Below are 13473 nucleotides of genomic sequence, written 5' to 3' on the forward strand. Positions count from 1 at the left end.
GTGGTGATTTTTACTCCTTCATGGCATAAATGCTTTGCTTTTAATTCTGTGTCACCCATAGATCTACAAAACGTGTCAATCTCACACCAGACATGCAGATGGAGAAAGAGAATATTCAGTCCATCCTTCAGTAATATAGCACTACATATTCTCCTCCAACAACAATTCTACAAATACAGGGCTAGTAGGCATCTCCAGACAGCTACATGCAGCTGCTTCACATAATCATTTTCATAAACATACCTAATTCTACATTATTTAGGATTTTCATGTATAATTTTTCAATTGCAGCCTGTAATTAACCTGATACAGACTGTACCTGAAAACTCCTCAAGGCAGGGATGATGCTCTCTATTTGAATCTAGTCTTCCAAAAGATCCCTACTCCCAGAAGGTGTTTCTAGACACTACCAACCTATAAATAAAATAATAAGCAGAATTCAGATGTGACTTACAATCCTACTGCTAACAGACTGACACCTGAAGTGAGCACAGTACAAGGGGCAGAAAGAGAAATGGTGAATACATCCTTATATCCTATCACGTGTTTCAAATTCAAAATAAATACGTCATACAATGTAATGGTTAGAAAGTATACAAGTATATATGTTGGTGTATATTTTATGTATTATGCCATATACTGTAAGCTTTACCTACAGCACAGCTATTAACATGGCTTTATCCCTTCTCAAATCTCAACACCAGAAACCATAAGCAACTCTGCTAGCGCTGTGGCACCTACAGCCACCTCACATTTGGCCAAGCTAGAAGTGAAGGCAGGGCCACCACCTGGGCAGGAGATGACAGCAGCTTCTCCTTCTTCTCCCTGAATCCCATCCCCACTTGGCAGAAAGCACCTCTCTCTCTTACCTTCTCCCTTCTCAGCTGCACCCCCTCATCATTTCCTCCCATACCATTTCCACTTTTGTCACACTCTCCTGTTTATTTCCTGCTTCCAGGTTTCTTTGCTCAGCCTCACTGATGCAACACCGCTTCCCAGTTTCAGGGGTCATCACAAGGCTCTCAAGGCCAGAGAAGATGGTGAGCCCAGACAGTACTTAGGACTGTGGATGGGCCATCTCCTAGGCGATAGTTCTGGGGTAAATCACTCTGCTCAACCAGGGCCAGCACAGCACCTCTGCACCACTGACTGCTCTAGAAAGGGATAAGAGAAGCACAGACGTTACTGATGAACTGTGACCAGGGCCTCTCCTTCAGCAGTATATAACACTAAATAAGAAAAAGCATTTAAAGTGAAATTTTACAATCTCTTCATAGGTGGTATTAAAAGTAATCACAAGAACATAGGATATTAAGTAGGTTTTGGTACCTTTTTAATGGAAAAATGGAGGAAAAACAGGAGCTCCAATATACCACAACAAAGAAACAGAGAAAGTAAAAAACCTGTAAAGTAAACTGAATCCAAATATAAGCAATGCTTTATTGGGATATAGCAAGCAACCTATCAAATAGGGAACTGGTACAAACAGCTTGAACAAGACTCTCTTTTAACAGAGATGTATGGTGACAAGACAGTATCTTTCAGTTTTTAAAACAAGTATTCAAACCGTTAAGTAAGGCATTAAAAAAAATCAACCATTACACCACCAATGACAGACAATATTAAAAATGTGCAGAATTTTACTCTTTTTACAAATTTCTGCATAATGTTAGAAAACAAGTTATTATAAATTAAAAAATGAATAAAATTAAGCTTTTTTTGTTTTGCAAAGCAACACAGACTTTTAAAAACCAACTATACTTTACATAGGACTACTATTAAAAACAGGTGAAAATAAGCTGAAAATTTAAAGGACAGCAAAAAATACACAACCCATTTTCACCTGACAGCAACACCTTCTGCTATTGAAGGGGTTATGTTTGTTGTATGTACACCTTTAAACACTGCAGCATACCATGAGTAAACCTTAATAAGGTTAAAATAGGACCCTCTGCAAAAAAGGGTGAGTTGGCAAATGTCAGCCCCGTCCTAAAATTACACGTAGTAATAATTTTAGTAGGTCTTTAATGTAAACCAAAACCTACTTTATTTTTCTCTCTTCCAAAGATGCACATAAAATGTATTTGGGTTTGGTTTTGTTTTTGGTATTTTGAAATCAAGAACATGTCTGGCTCAAAAATTCGAATGACATACCTCCCTTTTGTTCCGGATACAGTGATGTAGCTATCTCAACATGCTCATTGACAACTCATAAAAGAGAAAATCACTATGTATTATGTAAAAAATACACACCACCTCTCTCAGTTCAGACTCAGTATATAGCATATTGCCAACTCTATCCAATAGGATATATATTGTAATTTGGTTTAACTTCTTAATAGATATATTCTCTCTTTACAAAGTTCCATCACATGAAACCAAATTGCTTATTTATTGTTTGAGGCACAACACGACCTCAATTAGACAATTCGCTATAAAGAGTTGTTCTTTAGATGTTGTGTCTGTAGAGGTTTTACGTGATATTCATAGATTTTCAGCGCAGGCCCAAGTTTTAATGAAAGTCCAGTCAGTACATCATTTCTTGTCATCAACAGTAATGATTTGCCATCAATTTCCTATAAGAAGAATCAAAGAGTTGATAAAGACAAATGTACAAATCTAACAGATGAGAACAGTCATGCAACTAATGGAAGGCTACTACAAAGGATCAATGAGAAAAGAAATAGTAGCCTTTATTTTCCTGAAACTGTGTTTATAGTTGCTAAATTCTGCTGTCAGCTTTCCAAATGCTCACACCTGTGCTGACTAAGGCATAAATACAATTTAGTCAAGCACAAAACCCAAATGAACCTTAATACAACTTCCTTCCTTGTAAATGTTTTAAATTAATAGGTACATGTGCAGATTGCCTAATTATCAGCCATTGAAGGAAGGATACTCTTAAGAAGAAGGCTTATGAAGTACATTTCAGAAGAATTCCCATTGACAGCGATACGCAAGTTTGGACTAAGCAGTATCTGCTAACAACTTCAGATGTCTTCTTTAATAGGCCAACCTTCCCTTGCTTACTGAGGGGTGGAGAGGCAGGGAAGATTCCCACAATCAGAAATTTTAGAAAGGTCTAACTGTGGAGCTCAACACTCTGAGGGAACTTCTCTTCCTCCACTTAAAACAGAAGAGGCTAAAAGTAGCAACTTCCCAGCTTAGGTCTCAGATATCCCTACTTGTTCCTCCTTAAAATTCCTACTTTTAAATCACAGATATGGGGGTGTGTGTGTTTGCCTAACTTTAGGGTTTCTGACCTATTTAGATGTAGGCTTTGTAGGTTTTCCCACCCCAAAACCTTATTATATGTTTGAAAACTACCTGTTAATGATTTTTCAAAGGTCAAAATGGAAGAGAAGGAATCCACAACTCTCAACTCCAGTCTTCATTTTAGACATGGGACCATCCTTTTCTTTACACGTTACAGTTCAATCACATTGCATTACTCAGGAAACAGGAGCAACACCTACACAACAATGCACTGACTGGTGTCTCACAACACAGCCAGACCTCTCCAGGTTGTCACAGTATAGAAGTATATAACCTTATGGCATTCTCCTGCACTGAACTTCACTCTGCTGTTGCATTCTTTTTTTTGCTTTTAATAAAAAAGACTAATAAATGTTGAATTATCAACTGCAAGTTCAAATGCTTGTGTATATTGTTGCTGTCCATGATTCTATACTGCCAGAATTTTGTATTTTTGTAAACACTATAAATATCACACACCAGTGTATCCCACTGCAGAATCTTTCTTACAAATATTAAATGTTGTCTTGGAAATGTCAGAGATCCAGCCCTTGATTACAACTCAACGTGAAAAGAGTTCAGTGTGAATTTGTCCAGACTGATCTCACTTATGTTTTGATAAAGTTTATAAATACAAGATACATGGAGAAACCACAACATAGTCAAAGATCAGCTGGAAATGGCATTTCTTTAAAATCTCCTCAAGAGATATAACTACTAATCCCTCAGAGAAGCACAATGTAGCAGTATTTCTAAAAGAAAAAGTTTCCAGTAACTTTTTACCCAATTATAGCAGATGCCTCTTTCCAATTACTGTTGAGAATGTTAATGGTTAAAACCAGTTTCTATTCTCTCTTTTCCATTTGTCACAACTCTTTCTGTGGGAATTTTGACACCAGTGAGTATTTTTCTCACTGTTATGTCTGATCTGAAGTTGCCTTTTCTGCTGCTGTTCAACAATGCAGAAGCAGAACAGTCTCCAGCTTGGTAGGATCCAAATAAAGTAAATCCAGTACCTGGAACAGGAGAAACTCCAATAATAGAAAAAGAGAATCTATTACTTTCCCTTCTTCTTCTACAAGGTTCCCCAGGGATTCTAGAAATTTTCTAGAAATGGTAACTACTAAGGCTTCCATTGAATAGAAAACTGATTCTCTAAACATATCTAGGTAGAAATGAGTAACTATGTATTCAGAATTCAAGTGTTTTATATCTTTGTGTCTACTGTCAGCTTTACCTAGTCCACTTTTTATTTTTCCACTTAAACCTGCTTCTGTGGATTTGTCATAGTCATTTCAGGTTTCGGCACCAGGTAAGATTTTGTACGCTTCTCTGAATTTCTTCTCTGGTACTTCTAACTTTCTTCACAGCTAACATGAAAGCATGGCAGCCAGCATGCCCACATGGTCCTCTGTGCCGTGGGTCTGCTAGAAAGCAGCAGTGGACACAAATTAGCATCAAACTTCAGTTTCCCTTCTGGTAAGGCACTGCAGTGAGGCTAGCAAACTACCATTGGGTTACTTGCACTTATCTGGCTATCACAATACTAATGGTTAAAAAGCCACATGGGCAATAATGAAGGTCAGGCAAGAGATATGGCAAACAGCTTCAGCCTTCGAGTGAGCCACAGGCCCTTGTGCTCCCAGGGCTCCTAGAGAAAGCTCAGCCATGTACTGGCAGGCAGCAATTCTTTGAAGGTGTTCACACCCTCACCCTGCATCTGGTCTGCCTCTCTCTTTAATTATCCTGTGCTCCCAACTTCTTGGCTTTCTGATTTGCTTCCCGATGTTATGCATTTTTTCGTTATTGGGTAATATCTTTCGGTTGAATCTGTTCTCATCAGTGAGCTCTTCTGACTTGCTGACATCAGTGGAAATCCAAGAATAAATAACATATAATCACCAGAAAAAACATTACTTCTTACCAACACTTACAATAGTTTTGATAAAACATTCTACAGTCCTTAAAATAGCTTCTCATTTTTCTTAAAATGTGGTAAGAAAAATGCAGGTCTTAAAAATTCTTTGAGTCACTTGTTTTGGGTGAGTCCAGAGATATTCAGATTCATCAAAAGAAAGTGTGGACTCAGTTACTGTTATGTAAAAGCTGAATGTCATAATAGATCTCATGATTACATTCTGGGCTATGGATGTTTTGTAAGGAAACTATTGTGCTGCCCCTACTGAAGCAGTTCAGTGGAAAACAATTTCCCAGTGTTGTAGGTGAAACAGAATACTTTACCATTTACAACCTCATTCCCCTTCCAGCACATACTCGGAGCGGCCTCTGTGGCTCAGACAAGCTGCAGTACTGTCCTGGTTTGAGCTAAATAGAACTAATTTTCTATGTAGTGATTTTACTTTTCAGCTCAGTCTCTTTTAAGTGGCTGAACTTGCTGAAAACTAGCAGCATATCTTTTCCCCAGTGTGTACTGATAATGTTCAAGGCCAAGTGTCTCGCCATGTGTGTCATGTCTGTGCCTACAGGGGGGGAGAAGTGGACCCAGAACTGACCAACTAGGTATTCCCTCCCGCAGACACCATACCCAGTATAAAGCCAAGGGATCATGAGGGTCTCGACCCTTTTTCCATCTTGGACCCTTCCATCCGTCTCAATACTGCAGCGGCCGAGGTCTGAGCAGAACCCTGCTGGTTCATCTGCCTCTGATCCTGATTCGTGTGTTCCTGTATCCTGCTCCCACCTGTTGCTGAGTTCAGTCTGGGACTTTTCCAGTGGCCTGCTCTGCAGAGCCTCTGGTGACATATTCATCATTGGGGGAGGGTGGGGGAAGATTTTATATTGGTTTTGTATATATTGTACATATCTGTATATTTTTCATTATTTTCCCCATTTACATTATTATCCTGTAATATTAGTATTATTGTTTTATTAAATCCGTTAGTTTTATTTTCCAAACCGTAAAGTCTCTCTCCCTTATTCTCTTTTCTCTTCTCTTCTGGGGAGGGAAGAGGGGCTAATAGAGAGCGTCTGTCCAGGATTTAGTGGCCCGCCCAGCCCTAAACCATGACAAGTACAAATGGCAAAGCAAAATGGAGATGGCCAGAGCTTCAGTTAAACACCTGGTGGCTCTATAGACAGAGACTGGCTAAGGTTTCAAAGTGAACCTGACTACACTGCCATACCTGGAAGGCCTGAGAGATCCTGATAACAAATATTTTGAGTACATAGAGTTGAAGTTAGTCACTAGTAAAAAGCATAGAGGAAACAGACCATCACCACCTCCATTGGTAAGAGGTTAGGGACAGGGCTGTTCCTCATACAGACAGGAAATGGGCTGGCAGAGCTGGCATGGAGAACCAGGCACTTGCTGCTCCTCATGCTGCTAAGGGAATGGAGGGGGAAGGAAGTGGCAATGACTTCTGCTGTGAGCATCCGTTCCACATCTCCTAGCTGCATCCTGGTGGCAGCTGTCAGCCTTTCTCTCCAAGGCTTTGGCATAAACTGAAGCTGGCAGCAGAATCACAGCCACATTTCTGCCCATGGCTACCCTAGCAGAGCCTTGGCACCACATTGCTAAAAAGCAGCTTACTTCAGCTATCCTCCTGAACCCACTTGCCCTCACTGCAGAATACTAATAAAACCTCCACATTCTACTTTTATGTTGCTTTCTATCAGGCTGTTGCAAATTACTTTGCCAAAATTCATGTGTTAGCCTCACCTTGCTGCTGCAAGATCAGTAGTAATTACTGCAGTATTATTGACAAGCCAGCTGAAGTGCAGAGAGGTTAAGATATTTGATAAAAATCAGAAGTATCTGTCAGTTTAACAAAAAAACCCCAGAGGCCACAATTACTTTGCTGGTGTGCTCTTTTAAGCCACATTTCCAGGGCTACTGAGGAGACATGGATGCTGGTATTAAGGAATGGATACACTTAAACAATTTTTTTTTGCCTGTTTACCCATCTTCAGATTCTGAAAGATTAGTAACAGCTGCAGAAAGTGCCTCTCTCTGCACTCTGCCAGAGCATTACCCAATACCAGGCTTTTCACCTCTAAGAACAAAGAGCTAAATTTAGATACTCTGTTACACTCATCAATTACAATCAGATAGTATTTCACTGTCCAGGTGCTGCAGGTCATCAAGATTAACCTGACCAACAGTAACTTTATTTCACACTAGATGTATAGTTTCCCTGTAAAGCTGCCAATTACTTGCACTAGCTCAGTGCCTTGGAAGGTCAAGCAATTCTATTTTGATAACAAAACACAAGTATTGGTAATTAATTTCCTGGTAGTTGCATGCAAACCTATAGACTGATCAGAGAGGGTGCTGACCTGAATCTGGAGATGCAAGTTCCTTCTCTATGGAACAAGTAGGCTGTAGGCCAAGTAAACCAGATTCCCTATCCTGCCCCCCTAATACACCTTACCAGTGTGCTGGCAGGTGAGGTGCAAGGGGCCATGTGGCTGTTAAGGTCTTTGCTGACCAAAACTACTAAAAGAAGCCATGCACTGGCATCAGCAGTCGCAAGACCCAGAAATTAAGACCCAACTTCTTTCTCAGATTGAGTCCTACAAACATGCTGCTCCTATGCCTAAAAAGATCCTTTCCCTTTATTGCCAGCTTGACTCTTCCCTGTTCACTTGCACTGCCAACTTCAGTGCAACACAGCAGCCTCTTTTTCACTCTAGGTCTTCAAAAGCAACTTGCTTCTTAGGAGCTCCAGATTTTATAAATACCCATGAATGTATTTGCACAATACACTAAAGAAGAAGGCAATTACTATTCACATTTTAAATTAACAAGATAGTGAAACAGAGTGCACTGTATAGGGAGACTGAGCCCAAGCCAGAAAACATGTTTAGATTTCTCACCTTTCAGATGGCTGTTTTAAACAAACTCCAACCCATTACCCACACCTTGTAGAACCATATAATTACTCAAAAATTGTAGTCCCAGGGATTTTCACCCAATAAGAGACTCAAATCCCCCCATTAATGCAAGCTTCTCCCTCCCATTTAACAGCATGTAACCAGGTCCATGGCAAAAACGTGCAATGTGAAAAACTAGCGGTAGTCAAAAGGTGTTTCCTAACAGATTTACCTGTTCTTGAAAAGCATTGGCTTGTTCTTCAAATCCAGCTGTTCTGAAATAATTCACAACATCGATAACAGCCCAGTCAGCAGGATCTGGAGGTCTTCCGTTCTCTACTGAACTGCAAAGTGCAAATCCAGAGAAGTAATCACTAAATGCATGCAGAGCACCTGCTGCTGCTTTGTGCACACCCCGTGTACATCCCCTCCTTCCTTGATCCTCCAGGAAAAGTATCCTTCAACACCCACCTCCCACCCCAATATGGAACAGTCACTCCTGTTCTCTTCCATATCAAAGGCCTGATGCTGGGGACAACCGAGGTACCTCTCCCTTCAGAAAAGAAGAAAGTATATGAATCTTCACTTCAACCAAAGGTAATCAGTCAGGATCTTTTCCTGCAAGTGTGCTGCCTTTGCAGTTGGAGAACAAAGACTACCATGACTGAGGTACCAAATCCCTGTCTTTCAAGACAGTAGCTTGTTTTCAGCTACCAAGTACTTTTAAAGAACTGCAGTATGTGGATTATTCTTTTTCTAAATGAGATTGTGCTTCCTTGTAACATAGGTAGAAACTACTGAAACCATCTTTACCTTTTAAAAAGGAAAAAAAGAGAGGCACCAATTATTGCACTAATTGGTCAATATAGAAGATTTCCCCAAAATGTTTTGGACCCATCTTTGGACTAATCTGTGGGCTTTTTAAATAGCTATGAATATGAGAAAACATGTTAAACACAATCAGAATTAATTCCTTCTGTGACTGACCTCAGGCAACTGCTTTCCACAGCAGCAAAAACATCCAATCATGTATATTACTATCCTTATCCTGCATTTCTTATCCTCAACCTGCCATCACCCTGTCTCATAACCTTTGTGTGTCTGCTAATTCTTTGTAAAAAAGACACACAGTGAGCTTGATTGCCTTTCCTATAGCAATTCAGGAGGATGAAGAGCAAGATACCAAAAGAAAGAACTTCTTTAACATGTTTCTCCTATTCTAAGTCCCAAAGTTCATCCCAGCCATTTTCCGCTGTTCTGCATGCTTAACCATAATGCTAATGAAGAAATATTGAAAATGTACAGATCAGGGCAGATGTCAGAATCCTGTCCATTTCAGGTCCTGAAGCTTAGAGGCAGGACTTTGATTGTCAACAGCACCAGCTGGAAAAGAAACACAGATTATACTCTCCTGACAGCATTTTTGTTCTGTCCTTCAATTTTTTCTTTTCCAGCTGTCACCACCTCTGTCTTGCCTAGACTTGTGTGTCTTCCAGCAAGATAACTGAGTGAATCATGGGCAAACCATTTCTCCAACCAGCCATGAAGAGAAGCAAACAGAATCACATACAGTGCCTCCCATCACTGTTTCTACAACATCCCAATTTCTACAACTAACTGAGCCCTGGGAAGGAGGAATTGTGAAAGCAATGGGTTTTGGCTCTAGGAACTCACACTGCAACCTCAATATCACACTGTATGCTGCATTTGGTCTTCTAAAAGCAGTTTCTTTCTCTTATCACATGGAATATACACATATTCCAAGCAGTGAGCCAAGGGCCAGAGTTTCTTACTTTTGTTCATCAAGTAATGACTTACTTCATGAATCGTTTCACTGATTGTGACTACATAGAAAGGCAACACTCAGCAAAATTGAAAATGAGACTATCTGGCCTTATCAGAGCTGCATTTTAATTTTTTCTTAATCAAATAATGCCTTTCAATTAAGATTTTTGGTGTTGCACACATTGAGGCTTAGGAAGTAAAATGTGAAAAGCACCATACACAACGTACACGTTTGTATGAATCTTTGCAATATCCACAGCTACAGCTGCAGAAGACTTGAAGGCATGTGGCAGATTGTTGGAAGCTGGCTGGATTTTAACCCATCTACCAAAACCAGGTGCTCACTTGGCTTCTAGACTTTAACAGTCTCCTTGCTGTGCTGTTGCCCATGGCTCTATTCTTTAGGGAAGAAAAGGGATTGTGTAGCAGCCATGGCTTAGCCACACACCAGTTTACACCAGACATCCTGGGTGCTGTAAAATCTTAGGTGGACTGGCATTTTAGGTTTTGTAACAAGATACTGGATGCACTGATAACGAATAAAGATTAGGCTTGTCTGCTTTTCACCACTGTCCTTGTGCCTTTATTGCCATCATGTGGCAGAAGCAGCAAGGCCTGAAAGGATATAGCTGTGAACAAACACTTCAAGAAAGTGTCAAATACTTCCTTTGTAGATATGTACACATACACACTGTATACATTCATTTAGAAACCACAGCTCCTGATCAGTTTAATTACAATCCCCAATAGTTTAAAAAAGCCACCTTCACAATTAGTAGTTGAACCTTTATCACTTAAGCCTCAGGAGAAAATGATTAAATGTAGACTTTCCTTGCTTTGACTATCCTCCTTCTCCTCCCGCCACAGAGTCTTCATTGTAGAAGCAAGACTGCCAACAGAAGGTGGCTTCTAAGAACACACACAGTATAATCTATTCATCATCACTGAATAGGGAAATGCATGTTGGAGTAGTGTAACCAGTGTCTCAAGCAAACGGGCAGCATGCTGATTTTAATGGCTGCCATCAGATCTTTCGATGCTGCATCACAATCAGGTGTTTTATCAGCATCCTGAAGCAACCATCATCGTTGTTGTTGTTGTTGTTGTTGTTATTACTTATATTACTATGGTGCCTGGGAGCCTGAGCATTGTCAAGGTTTCTTGGAAGGTTTACAGAAAAGAGATCTGAAGGAGAATGAGGTGCAGCTTTGTGGAGGCATTGCAGTTTGAGAGGACAGACTAAGAACTCCCTCTAGTACCTTTCTTTGCATTTGTGTTTTTAATATATATATCTCTATATATTTACATATGTGTATATATATCTCATTACAGCATCTATAACCCTAAAGCAGCAAGGCCCAATTTTTCCACACGGAACTTCACTTCTCATAACTTCACTCAGAATTGCTAGCCCTGATCTAAGAATTGCTGACCTATAAGGATATGGAAATGCCTCCAAAACAATTTCTATCCCTTAGCCTGCATACTACCACACTGAAGAATCTCAGTTGTAGACCAGTGCACACCACATCTCTGTCTTATTCCTATTGTAGGTCTGAAGTAAAAAACTCAGCAGTTTAGGGCTTCTCCATAAAACAGCTTAAAATATCTGTTCCAGAAGAGAACTGACACTAAAGACATATGCTGCTGCTACTGCTTCTTAGCTCTGGATGGCTGGGCAGCCAGTGGAGCAGGGTGTATGTCTCTCTCTCAATGAGACAGAGGAGACTTCCACACAGGACACTTCTTGCCATCAGGTATTGGTTCTGCAAAAGCCACCAGCAGACAGGTGAGCAGAGGTGGAGTATTGGTTACACTGCTACCACTTGCTTTAGTCTCTGCTTGCGAGAAGAAGTCAATGGAGAAAGGTATAGTCCCAAGTTACTAGCTTCTGCACCTCTCTGTTGCTATACAGTCCTCCCACATATCTCTTTTAACCAAGTCAGTGTCCGAGACACTTCTACTGCAAAGCTGAAATACAATAAAAGTAATTGAGAACAGAGAAGGTTTGAAACTAGCAAAGATGGAGGTGCCCACCTTTGGCAACCACATTAAGTCAAAGGAAAACTACAATCAAAATCCATGTGCTGCTTACATAAACTGAACACTATGGATTCACTTACTTTTTGACATCCAGAGAGCCATTTTCCTTGCTTTCCATGTCAACAGTTAGCATGAGGAGGACAGAGGTTTCTTTTACTTCAGCAACTGATTAACAGGAGGGGAAAAAAGAGCTGTGTTTAATTATTGGTAGTACGAAAAGAGCAACATAATGTAACAGATACAAGTACTCTACAGGGATGCAACCATGTTTCCACCTGAGAGCAAAGGTGCTGTCAGAGGCTGCCTTCCTCAGAAGCATGGCAAAGCTGATAGTAGCTAATGAACTAGGAAGAGTTGACCTGTGCTTCAAACACAAGAAATATTTCATGCCTGAAAATCAAGAAAGATAATGTTTCATTTGATCCTTTTTGAAACTAATACAATTTTGATTGAACTATATATTCACACACAGAAATTGACTTGCAATATACAGCTAGATATTAAGTGGGCTTATTATGCCTGCTGTCACCCTGCTATACAGAGGATCCAAACAGACATATCTTAGCCATAGGGGGGTTTTGAAATCCACGGCCTTACTTTACAAATGAGAGATCTGGGATACAGATGAGCACCAAGTGACTTATACCCAACTCACAGATAAAGCTGGTAAGCAGAGTTACTAATTGAGCCCAGAACTCCTGAGGCCTAGATCAGCAGCTTATCCATAAGACCATCCTTCCTGCACTAGCACAGCTTCTTCTATAGGAACGGTACATGGAACTCTGAAAAAGAAAGGAGCATACAAAGGACACAGGAGAAAATCCCATTTGTTTCCCTCCTCGCAGCATCCTGGAGTACTTTTCACCACACAGCTTTTTCCACCACTCCACAGAACATGCAGAAATAACCCAGGCTTATTTTTTTTTTCTGTTCTCAGGTAAGCCATTTCTATTTCAGAGCACACCAAAGAACTGACCAAGGACTCGGGATGTTCTTGCTGTAGCATTAATGGATGCCAACAAAACGTCACAGAGCTCTGGGAAGTACAGAATAGGGAAATCACAGTCTTCGGCTAAAACTTTGCAAAAATAGACCGTAACAATTAATAATGCTGTTAAGAGGAAAAAAAAAAGACTCTTTATTATACAGCTAGCAGCATGTAAAGCACCGAGAAAACAGTAACAAACTAATCAAAAAGATGCTTCTTCCTGCATCGCTGACCAGATAACTCAACGCGTTCCCTCAAATCACTTCTTGGTTCACCTGAGGTGACTGCAAAACGACAACCGTACCAGCCTGCCTGCGGAACGTCCCCTGGCCCCAGCCGCACAGGACTCGGCAGCCACCCCCTGCTCGGGGCAGGGCACCTTCTGCGGAGCCCACGGCCCCGCGCAGCCAACCCGGGCGTCGGGGGGCTCCCGGGGCTCCCCTTCCCCCGCGGCGGGTGAGGAGACGGCTCCGCCGGGACTGTGTGACACGCGTTCACCATTTTACAAGCATCTCCGAAACCGCTCGCCAGGCAGCACTGCACCACATTGTCAATTTTTGGCTGGGGGG

The 13473-nt window shown here is 40.9% G+C and overlaps 1 protein-coding gene across 1 annotated transcript; it reads right to left on the minus strand.

Annotated features, from left to right (window-relative positions):
- Window positions 1–1417: 1417 nt before the first annotated feature.
- SAMD13 (sterile alpha motif domain containing 13) lies at window positions 1418–12077 on the minus strand. Its single transcript, XM_010190066.1, has 3 exons — window positions 11997–12077; window positions 8321–8432; window positions 1418–2576 (listed from the first exon to the last, which is right to left on the minus strand). The coding sequence occupies exons 1-3, from the start codon at window positions 12047–12049 to the stop codon at window positions 2433–2435; spliced, it is 309 nt and encodes a 102-aa protein (XP_010188368.1). The 5' UTR covers window positions 12050–12077; the 3' UTR covers window positions 1418–2432.
- Window positions 12078–13473: the final 1396 nt, after the last annotated feature.

This window comes from Mesitornis unicolor, unplaced genomic scaffold, assembly GCF_000695765.1.
Source record: "Mesitornis unicolor isolate BGI_N332 unplaced genomic scaffold, ASM69576v1 scaffold19278, whole genome shotgun sequence".
Classification (NCBI taxonomy): domain Eukaryota; kingdom Metazoa; phylum Chordata; class Aves; order Mesitornithiformes; family Mesitornithidae; genus Mesitornis; species Mesitornis unicolor.

Excerpts from the sequence above, each read along its gene's own strand:
- SAMD13 (XM_010190066.1), bottom strand. The coding sequence starts at position 12,049 with ATGCTAACTGTTGACATGGAAAGCAAGGAAAATGGCTCTCTGGATGTC. Across the intron at positions 8,433-11,996 it reads GGCTCTCTGGATGTCAAAAA|TTCAGTAGAGAACGGAAGAC; the intron begins GTAAGTGAATCC and ends TGCACTTTGCAG. Across the intron at positions 2,577-8,320 it reads CCAATGCTTTTCAAGAACAG|GAAATTGATGGCAAATCATT; the intron begins GTAAATCTGTTA and ends TTCTTCTTATAG.